The sequence below is a fragment of the Cyprinodon variegatus genome, unplaced genomic scaffold (assembly GCF_000732505.1).
Source record: "Cyprinodon variegatus isolate N-32 unplaced genomic scaffold, C_variegatus-1.0 Scaffold17, whole genome shotgun sequence".
Classification (NCBI taxonomy): Eukaryota; Metazoa; Chordata; class Actinopteri; order Cyprinodontiformes; family Cyprinodontidae; genus Cyprinodon; species Cyprinodon variegatus.
The window spans coordinates 1,528,048-1,539,945 of NW_015150470.1; the positions used below are offsets into that span (position 1 = coordinate 1,528,048).

The 11,898-nt window shown below is 36.7% G+C and overlaps 1 protein-coding gene across 1 annotated transcript in view; it reads right to left on the reverse strand.

The window, feature by feature from the left end:
* LOC107092384 (contactin-associated protein-like 4) overlaps nucleotides 1–11,898 on the reverse strand; it is a 182,368-nt gene that overhangs the window by 47,281 nt on the left and 123,189 nt on the right. The window contains exons 11-13 of the mRNA XM_015386843.1: nucleotides 11,198–11,304; nucleotides 6,313–6,432; nucleotides 675–875 (exon numbers count right to left, since the gene is read on the reverse strand). Coding sequence (XP_015242329.1) covers nucleotides 675–875; nucleotides 6,313–6,432; nucleotides 11,198–11,304 — 428 coding nt within the window. The remainder of the gene's footprint in view (nucleotides 1–674; nucleotides 876–6,312; nucleotides 6,433–11,197; nucleotides 11,305–11,898) is intronic.

The following is an 11,898-nucleotide window of genomic DNA, read 5'->3' on the forward strand; positions in this document are numbered from 1 at the left end:
TTTTTAAAAGACTATTCTTGAATAAGTTCTTTTTTAGATGGGTTTACTTTAAATGGTCCATGTGGAGATTAAGGTTTGTTTGCACGTAATTTTTAATTGCATCAATATGAAATAACATTTGGTGCTGGTACAGCTTAGTTTAGCCATGTATTGCTTTGACAATGGATGACCTTTTTTAATGACTAATTCTAACTCTTAGTATTAAAGGAAACCAAAATTTTGAAAAACATGGACGTTAGGGTGTGGTGGTGAACTTAAGCTTGGTTTATGCACCGCATTTTTAATTTTATTTTATTTATTTATTTATTTTTTCCTACTTGCTTTGATTCTGTTTTATTTTCCTTTATCTAAACCATGTAAAGCACTTTGCATTGTCTTTGTACTGAATTGTGCTATACAAATAAATTTGCCTTGCCTTGCCTTTTGCCTGAAAAAAACCTACGCTCCTTGTTGAAAATGAGGCATCTATAGCTTTTATATGCCATGCAGCTTTTCCAATCTTAGCTAAATATTTTGTGCATTACGCCCCCCTATGCACAAACATCAAACTTACGATGACACAAAAAAAAAAAGTTTTCTACTTTCAGCTTTTCCTCATGGTGTATGATACCACATTAAACCACTCTGCTCTAAAATGATAACAAAAAAACAAAAAAAACAAAAACATTTGTTACCTGGAGTGTTGAGAAGTCGGGATTTCCTGCACTGGTAGGATAACTCCTGTTCACAGTGCTCTGATTGGATGATTGAACCTAAAAGTTGCTCTTCTTCAGAAGAGTAACTGAAGTGGACCGAGTGGTGGTCCAAGCCAGCTGCAGGTGAGACTGTGGTCAGCTCAGTGTTGTTGTGCTGGATAATCATCCATGTCTCACTATCTGTAGACCAATAAATATAACATGTAATAATCATCACTTCATTAAAATAATATACTAATTTTCTTTCAACCATAAAACCTTTGTCTTAATCATTTATGAACATATCAATGCCCTCCAAGAATTTTAATATGTAACATTTTTGTGGATCAGACATACTGTATGCCTTTAAAGAACATTTATTGCAAACTGGTTTAAAACTAAAACTGAATTGATAAAAAAAAAAAAAAACCTCTTGCCTTTAACAGAAAATGAAAGGCTCTTTGTTGTCCCTTTTTACTTTTACACACAGACAAGGTTTTTTTTCTTTTTACTAAATTTTAGTTGCAAGTATAAAAGTTCTGGTTAAGATTTTAGTTTCCCTAAATATAAAACCTGCTTAAAACAAAACCAATAATGTGAATTTCACAAATTTCAACTCATTTACAAAGAGGAACACACTAAGTACTGCCAGAGTCCTAGAGAGTGACCTTCAGCACTCTGACCATATCATCAGATAGACTTTATGAGGGGAGCCTCAGGGCATACTGCCTTTAGTCATCTCTGAAACATTCCATTCTAAAGTTGCAGACATCATTGTATCTATTGCTCCTGCTAAAGTGAAAGCTGTCTCTGGAAAGATGAAATCTCCATGGAGAAATGCTGCAGCAGTGAGAAAAGAAAAGATGGGGTGCAAAAAATTGGCAAAAAAATGTACTTGAGGTTCACTATGAAATCTATAAAGAGAAACTTCACAAATAAAATTTACAACTAAATGATGCAACAGAATCTTTCTTCTTTGAGATTAACAAAAAAACACATTAACAATGCTCAAATCTTTTTTTGCCACAGTCGACAGGTTAACAAAACCACCCATCTTTTGCCTGCAATGACTGTGCAAAGTTTTTTACTGAAAATACAAGATACTAGAAAAGCAGTCTGCACATAAACACCAACTCAATGTAACAGTACTGTCTCCGGTTAGAAAAAACTCTGTTGAAATGCCCCAATTCTGCCAAATAAACTGCAAAAGTTTAGAAGAAACTATTCAGCAGCTAAGCTCTTCTTTCTGTTGTCTTAATGTTTAACCCACAGCTTATTAAGAAGGTTTTACCTGTTTTTGAGCCTGATACGATTCAAATCAACAGATCCTTTATGTCTGGTGTTTTTTTCCCCTGGGCCTTAAAAACAGCAATAATCAAACCATTGTTGAAAAAAAGAAACTGACACTAATTGGACCCGCAGAAGTACAGACCCATCTCAAAACTCCCCATCATCAATAAGATTATTGAAAAAGTTTTTCAACAGTTAAGCGCATTCTTAATGACAAGCTGCTTTGATGTTTTCCAGTCAGGTTACCGTGCCAACCACAGTACAGAGCCTCCCCTGATTAAGGTGTTCAATGAAATTCATATAAAATCAGACCCCGGAAGAACCACTGTGCTGCTATTATTGGACTTTAGTGCAGCTTTTGATGCTACTGATCACTTGATTTTATTAAAGTGACTGGAAAACTGGGTCTGCCTTTCTGGTACAGCACTGGAATGGTTTAAATCTACCTGAAGGATAGGGACTTGTAACACTAAGTGTCAGAAGGAATTTTAAATCAGAGACCAGAAAAATCACATGGGGGGTTCCTCAAGGCTCCATTCTGTGGTCCCTCCAATTCAAGATTTATATGCTCCTTTTAGCTCACATTATAGCAAACTCATCAGTTACCATAAATATGCAGACGACATAGAGCTTTACATCACAATTTCACCAGTTGACTATGAACCTATCAATATATGGAAGATCTCCAACTCAATAAGAACAAAACTGAGGTAATAATTTTCAGACCAAAGAAGGAGAGATTCAGAGTTAGCTCCCAGCTTCAGCTATAAAGCTAGAAACAACTGATTATAGTCGAAATCTTGGTTCATGATGGACTCTGACTTGAACCTTCACTGCATAAAGGCAGTTACTAAGTCAGCCTTTTATCACCTGAAAGACATTCCACGATTAAAGAACTAATGTCCAAGCAGGATTTGCAAAAATTCACATTGTCTTTTTTTTTTTTTTGTAGAATTGATTACTGCAACAGCTGCTTTGTCTTGCCTACAATGTCCATCAGACAGCTGAAATGAATGTTGTGCTGCATGCAACATTGTTCAGCATGATTGGTTGCATAGAAGGATAGTGTCTGGAACAGTACATCCATTAAGAGGAGCACAGAACTGTGTTCTGAACAGTTTTTATTTTATATACCCATTCATAGTCTTTTGTGGCAAGAGACTGACAGAGTTGATGCCACTGGCTGGTCTTCATGCTCCCCTGACAACATGTTTAGGTCTAATTGATGCAACCAGGTTTTATCTCTAAATTTCCAGGAGTTCAGTAATGACCTATTCAAGATTCTAATAGGGAGCAGACCCAGATGTTGTAAAGCATACATACTGATATGTGTGCCAAATGCAAATGACTAGTACAATTTTTAGTTGCTACAATGAGCTTCAGCGAGTTGGGTTAGCCTATAGCATCAGTTTTTCCTTCATTTGTTTCTCTTTGACTTCAGTTTAGGCCCTACATCCATCCATCTTCCCTGCTGGGGTCGCGATGGGTGCTGGTGCCTATCTCCAGCTGTCTACGGGCGAATGGCGGGGTACACCCTGGACAGGTTGCCAGTGTATCGCAGGGCAACACAGAGACAAACATCAATTCACGCACACACTCACACCTAAGGAGAATTTTAGAGAAGCCAATTAACCTAACGGTCATGTTTTTTTTGGACTTTGGGAAGAAGTCGGAGTACCCAGAGAGAACCCTTGCATGCACAGGGAGAACAAGTAAACTCCATTCAGAAAGACCCTTCTATTCAAGATATTTTTGCTTTCAGTTTGTGTGCTCCTGTTTTGATATCAGTAAGGACCATTTTTCAGTTTTCACCATGAAAGTGAGGGTTAGGTATGAACTACAGATGGTTAAATAAGGGTTATTGTCAGGGTTTGGGAATAGAAAAGGTTGAAAAGGTTAAAGATCCCTTGAAACTCCCCTTGCCCAATCTCAGGACGCAGAGCTGACCGAAGTGGCAGGCTTCCTATCACCTTTAGACTTCCCTTCGATTGGAACAGACCAGAACAAACCACTAACTTAGACAATAACAGAAAAGGAAATAAATAAAGGTATATCAGATTACAAATCATAAAACATGCCAGGCGCTGATGGCTACCCATTAGAATGGTATATGACCTTTGGAGAAATACTAATACCGGTTCTGAAGAATTGTTTTAACTCTGTCCTGCAAGGAGGGGAAACACCAGTATCCAGGAGACAAGCTGTGATTTAGGTAATCCTTAAAACTGGTAAAGATAGGACTGAGTGTGGCTTGTACAGATCCCCTTCTCAGTATTAAACACAGACTATAGACTGTTTGTCTATTTTTTATTACTCCTGTTTGATCCAAGTTTATTAGTTCGGAGTTATGTTTTCTAAGGGTTTTGCCAATAAAGATGCAAAGACAGGATAATATCCACTGGAAAAAGGATGCAGACAGGGATGCCCCCTTAGTTCTCTATTATTTATGTACCTTTGATTCTGAGGAAAATGATATAATGGGAGTTTGTATTGGAGAAAATCAGCACACTCACTTCCCCAGAGATATGTCTAATGAGAATTGTACTCATCATAGAAAAAGTTAGATTATATTCTGGCTGCAAACTACACATAGAGAAAATACAGACCCTTACCTTTCACTACAATCCTACAGGCAACATTTCTAGGAGATGCTAATTTCAGTGGATAAACCAGCACAATAAAATATTTAGGTACTCATATATCTAAGACTTAACCTCCATTTATGACAATAATTATAGCCCAATCACAGCAGATGCCAAAGCTGACCGTAATAGGTGGTCACCATTACCAATGAGGATGTATAACAGAATAGAGGCAGTAAAGATGAACAGACCACCCAGGCTGTTCTTTCTCTTTCAGCGACCGCCAGTGGATATGCCTCCCATGCAGTTCAACGAATGGAATAAAATGATTTCATCCTTTATTTGGGATAAGAAAACACCAATAAAGCCTTACAAGTTCCAAGAAATAAAGGTGGGATAGGTCTACCCTGCATAGAAGATTATTATGGTGCAGCATAACATAACTATGACACTGAGTGAAAATCTACAGTACAGAACCTGATAGATATACCTCTATCTTCAATAATAATTTGATTAAACTATCTCCCTGGGTAGCAGTATTGAACTTCTAGAAAAAAGTCCTCAAGGACAGGGAAATAGGAAAAAAACACTTGAATTCTATACTGGATAAAGTATGATTCAGAATTCATACCATCTAATCTAGACAGTAGACTTAATTACTGGAGAAACCAAGAATTGCTTTATTATCAAAAAACAAATAATAAAGGATTAATAACCTTACAACAATTTAGAAATTCCTTTAATCTATAAAACTTGTTTTCTTCAGATACCTTAAATTGAGAAAATATTATTACAATATCAATAAATGGACAACGAAAAGAGGCTTGAATCTGATAAAATCATTTATGAAAGTACAAAGGTAATGCCAGCAGAAATCTAATCTTCAGGGTGTACACATCCTTGCAGCTGGAGAAAACTCACTCCCCAACATATGTTACAAAAAGACGAGAGTTAATATAAAGATAACTGATTAGGACTGTTCAAAACCTGTAAAAACACATTCATTTACTACAAGCTCGGGTCAAAGGAGAGTTTATATGGAAAAATATTCTAAGATATTTTTATTACTCCAGAGATCAAAGTTTCTAAGCTCAACAGACCTGATCTTAGTCACTGTTAGAGGATATGAGGGAATACATCTGCTGGACATTTTCACATTTTCTGTGAAAGTCCTAAAATGTAAACATTTTAGGAAAATATGATCAATGAAATCAGACCAATAATAGGTTTTATGTATCTCAGGAATTTATCAACAAATATAAAGAAACACGACAGACACTTTATACAATCTCTGTTAACCAGGAAATAGCTCAGTAAAAAAACTCCATCTATTTCAGACAAAAAGATGGAAAGAGATTGTAAAGGAGATATATTGTATGAAACTTCTGACCTTCTCCCTGTGATATGCTAATGCAAATGTGAGAGGAAGTGGAAACCTTGGAGATCTTATATGAGGGTAAAGTATAAAAAATGCTTGTCATGTCCTGTGCAGGTATCTCATTTTTTATATAGTAGAACTGATACTTTTAGAGCTAGCCATGACACAGAACTGAAGATGTCTGTGTGACTCTGAGCCTTATGGACCCTGTCTGCTGTATTCACCGTTTTTTTTTTTTTTTTACTGGTTCCTTTTAAAATTCCATGAACAAAAATAAAGTTAAGAAAAGAAAGGGTTGAAAAGGACAAAAAATAAATGGAAGTCAACACATGGCGGTCACTATATATAGCAAGGGACGGATATATGTGTATATGTGTGTGTGTCTTACCTGTCATGTTGCAGTAAACTAGCTGTGGTTTGATGGGTCCACTGCCATCCACATCGATGTAAAAATATCCTGATGTGTTTCCGTTGTGTTTGTACGCTTCACAGGACTGCTGATACACAGCTGGATGGAAAATAATGCAAACATTAACAGAAAACACACCTCCGAAAGCTGTGACAGGACTGGAGACCACTCTCTGTGGGTGTCAATGGTTAATGCTTCACATGGAAATATACAGAACTAACCAGTGTGCCCAAGTTCAGTTCATGAGAGCTAATATCCTGCAAGCTTTTAAAGCAGTTCCTCTCCAACACACATGAATAAAATGGCTAAATGGAAACATCGCCTTCCAGACATTCTGTTTTAGTGAGGGTTGGTAATAAGTGATTATTTTCAGGTATCTTGGAGCAGAGATGCATCTAAAGGTTACAGGATAGTAGCTCTCAAGAACTGGAAAATGCTACTTCTGTTGCAATATTTTTATACATTAACTTACAAGAAGTAGTTTTGTTCATCAGATCAAATCTTAATGCAAAGAAAGACAATGTTGCTGGCTGAAAAAGCACAGGCTCCATAAAGACAGAACGAAGGTATTAGACCAGCACCTTTCAGTAAAGCCTCCATAAGTCTACCCGCCTTTAGCTACTGTATATCTGCATGCTGCAGTCAAGCTCTTTATCTCCTTTATCTAGTTCCTATGCACAACTTATCTGAAACAAACATCCAGCAGACTGTAAAAGTACTGAAAGCCTGAGTTTTTTTAAGTCAGTGTTAACAACCTATTTATGTAGAGCTGCCTTTGTGATTGACTGTTTAAGTTAAACTTTTAACTGAGGTATTATTACAGAGTGTATAAAGGAATGAGTAACTCTAATTTAATGCTTTTTGATGCTTCTTTTTAATGCTCCTGCAAATTATTGTAATGCCATCAACAAGTACCAATGATTCTCATTTATAAATATATATATATATAAACATGGCAAAATCCTTCTTCATCTTAACTGTCGACAGGCTGCAGCCATGTCCTGAATTTCACTTTTTCCAGCCACTTCTGCTAATATTTGTATTTTCTTATTCTCTAACTTTTTCTCCACCTCATACTCCTTTTCCAAACTGACGGCTTTATGATCAACTGGAAGCAGTTCCACGCAAACATGCGGAATCAGTTATATCTGATAAAATATATCTGACGAAACTGTTTTACTGGACCTTTTTTTTTTAAAGCATTTTAAATGACACTATAATTACATTTCATACATTTTAATGCCAATTAATGCCTTAATTAAAAACAATTATTTAATGACTTTCAATGATTTTTTTATGAAACCCTGTACCAGTTTAAGGCCATGATCCAACTGTGGAATTTACTTTGACACTCACTTTTATCATGTCTTTGTTTTTACTTGGTTAAATTTATGTAAGGCACTTTGAATTTACAAGTTAACTTGGCTTGCCTTAAAACTACAGAAATAATACCTGCCATTCATCTAAAACCCTTACTGCTGGTTGATTAAAAACACCTTCTCTTAACTATTGTGCCCCAAAAATTTTAAGGAATTATTTGATTAACAGAATAAGGCCAATGAGGTTTTTTCAGATAACTTATCCTCTCAAAAAAAAAAAAAAAAAACTTGCTATAGAGAGCTGATGTAGTCAGCATAAAGCTTATATATGTTGCTTTGAAACTAAATGAAGGAAAGAAGCCTACCTTGTAGCAAATTCACTGCCTCCAAGTTATGTGTACAAAGTTTCAATTATCTCTTTTGACTTGAAATAGAAAACAACTTGTTTATTTTAAGGTTGATTTATTTCAAAATGATTTTAGCTTAATCTGCAAAACAACTCCTCTGCCCAAGCTTTGAATTCGCAGTCAAGGGAGCAATAAAGGTTATTTTACCACTAGTTATTGGATCCCTTTTTAACAGCTTTATGTTGAGAACATAGCTGAGGTTATCCTGAATTATCTCTATTATTATGCTGCTATAAGCTTATGGTGCGTTTGACACCAAATGTGAATAACATGACCAGAGCAAATGATTTACATATCATCCCTATATAGGGCGGTGAGGAGCAAAGTATTGAAGGATGTGTTTCTAGCATTGTGAATTACATGATTAGTATAAACCGGGTTACGTGAGAGGAAGCAAAACTCATCATGGGTGCACGGTATATAAAGCTTTATTCATTCGAAATAAAAAATAAAATAAAAATTTATGTTGACATAGGAAAAAGAAGGAAATGTTCTCAGGAGGTTTCTGGTGATTTTCTAAAAAGCTATTTTAATATAGCCATAAGTGGGGCTCTAAAATCATTCAGCCACCTGTTGATGGAAGTACCATGGGAAGCGACCATGACCCAGCTTTATCTCCTGGGCTTCATGGCGAGAATCTTTGGAGGATGGTGGACCATTGTTTGCCTTTCCATAGTTTATAAAACACCTTCACTTACTCGATAAATGAGGTGAAACTAGTAAGCAGCATATAGAAGTTCCTTCTGTTTGAAGATGCAGTGAAGTGTTGGTCCCGTTGGACACATGAACGGTTGGCGAAATGTCAAGCGTGTTCCAGCACTTGCATGAAGAGAAAAATTCCCTAGAATCTCGTTCAGTGTGAATGACCATAAGGCTGCTGGAGAACATAGGGACCGTCATTCTCATTCATTCTATCTCTGTTCCCTAAATTCCACATTATTTGGTAATTCAACCCCAACCTTTATGCTCTTTCTGCTTTTTCTAATTGTTGTAGCTACATCTGATCAGGTGCCGTATATTTTTAATTGAACTTTATTGATCTCACAGTGGAGAAATTTTACCCCTGCATTTAACCCATCACCTTGGGTATCAATGGGCGCCCTGGGAGCAGTGTGGGATTAAGAGTGCAGGCTGTGGGGAACGAACCGGGTACTTGCAACCTTCTCAGAGCACAACCACTCCACCACTAGGCCAACACTCCCCCTATATGGCTTTCTATCCTTCCTGCAAGGGGTAGGCCTGAACCAGGATGCTACTGTCAACATCTTCAATTTTAGATGATGGAGTTGGGTCTGTTTTTCACAGTTTAGTGCTGTTTCTCTCCTAGACATATCTATGGACTCAGCTTTATCTGTGACTACCTTTACGTGCTCTCTTTCATTCTTTTTGACATGAAAACCGGCTCAGAACTCGTCTGCTTACCTGTCTTCCTAGAGGGAGACACCTATGAAGCTAGTTTATCGTTAACTTTTTTTTAAATAAACATATATTCATGCATCAGAGGTTCTATGTAGAGGTGAGTATTGGCATGAGTGTTGCGATTCGATACATGTCGCGATACTTGGGTCACGATACGATATTATCACGATATTGCAGTATCACTATATATTGCCATATTTTCCCCAGCTATCAAAATCAAATGATGAGATAAAACAGCAAGTGCTGTATATTTTCATCAGAAAATATTGATTAGGTATTATTATCCATGTTGTTTGGGGTTTTCTTCCACTGTGACTGCCTCAAATACAGATTTGGTGCTGCACAAAAGCTAGTTTTACCTCATTCTGCAACTGCTTCATGCACACTCTGTGTTATGGTAGCTGCAGAGTCAATATAGAGTCACAATATTAGAGTATTGTCGCTATAAGCTCATCCAGGAGGAACAAACCCTGCAAATGACTCAATGCAATCAGCTGGTTTTCCTTAGATAGAAAGCTTTTTTAACCAATTTGAATGCTTTGTTTGTACCGTCTCTAAAGTACCTTGAGATGACGTGTTGTGAATTGGCACTATAAACATGTGACAATGGCTGCAAGTTACTGACATATAGAGGTATCAATTGGGTGGACCTCAGTTAAGATACCACAATGTCATTTTAATGAGGTTAAATTTAGGAGTTTAGCTGGTTATCTGGTGCTGAATTACTCTACTTGTTGACCCTATAATAATTGGACAAACAGAGGGGTTATTGTTTATCCAACTGACGGCAAGATGTCAAAGTCCTGTGGCCTCAAAACAAGCCAAAATCATCCCCTACCATTGCCAAGCTTGACAAGTGTTATGACGCGTCTATGTTGACATGTCATGTTTTTTATTCTATAAATAGTTCAGTGTTTTGACATTGGACATTCTCACTGAAGGCAAGGAGAAACTGAGATGGAGCTTGTGCAGTTTCTGCAGCATCCCTGATCATCAATCTGACCTCAGGTTGAAATTACATGGAAATCTTTGAAATATTAGCTATTGACATGAATGTGTTCAACTCATTATTTTTCTTAGTGCTGAATGAGGATCTATTAATTAATTAAATTACTTACTAGAATTGGATCAAATCTATTTGGTTTATACATTTTTAAAGGCAGCAGCTACAGTAAAAATGTCCAGAATGCCTTCCTTATAGATGTGACTGCTCACTTTATCCAGGATTCCTATGAATGGTCATCAGCTATCTGTCACTTTTAACTTGACAGTTTCCTAAACCATAACAACAGAAAAAAATTACTTAACAGATCAGTAATAATGATCAAACATAGCTGCACCAGTAGAAAAAAAGAGATACAGAAGATATAAAACAATACAAGGCTTAAACCCACGTTTTACAAGTGCCTTAGATATTTAGGTCAAAATAGTCCTTCTTTGATTTAATGACCTTTTAATATTTAGAAAGAGATCGTTTTGCGTTCTTATTGTAATAATGTAAAATCAGTATAAGAAAGGAAGAACAGGATACCAAAATACTCACTTAAATCGAAGGTTTTTAAAATGTTTTCTTACTAAGAACATTGCAGAAATCTAACAAGGTGAAACTTGGTAAGTTTCCCATTTTAAGTTTTAGACTTCAATGATGCATGCATTCTGATCTTGTGAGCGTTTGCTGCTCAGTGAGTTTGAGTTAACATCTTTTGGCAGGTTACTCACAGCTGTGGCAGGTGGCTCCGCCGTAGCCGCTGTTGGAGCAGTTACAATGGAAGACGGACCATGTCTGACTGCAGAGGCCGCCATGTTCACAGCGACTGGGAGAACACCTGAAACAAGAGGAAAAGGTTCCTGGAGATTTTTAAATCTCTCATACTCTGCTGAGTTAAATCATTCAGATGTTATTCCCCATCCTTGGCATGGATGCCAAATTCAGCTTTTAATGATTCATTTCATAGTATTGAATGACACTATCAAAAAATATATCATTCAATTGTGAAAACAACTGCTTTCGGAAGAAGTTGGGAAATATTGTGTTTTTCTGATGTAACGTCCAAAATACTTTTTGATTCAAGTTTATAAAAAATACATTCTTTAAGATTTCTTTCAACTTTCATATCAATGTTTCTGTGTAACAGCTCTCTCTTACACCGTCTTGCATAATTCTGGATCGGTATTTTTTAAACGTCTTCTCGGCGAAATTGGCAGAGCTTACGTTTTATTCCCAGGAGCTGACCCAGCAAAAATATTGCACAAATCTTTAACAGGACTTTTTATTTGGGGAAAACAAAGTTTATTTCTGTTTCATAGTTTATTTATGGTCTGTCCACCACTGCCTACACTTTAAAAGCTCACTAACACTTCATCATCTTCCGCTTGATAACAGACTTGAACCTCAATGGCTCCTGGGTTTGTCAGGTTTG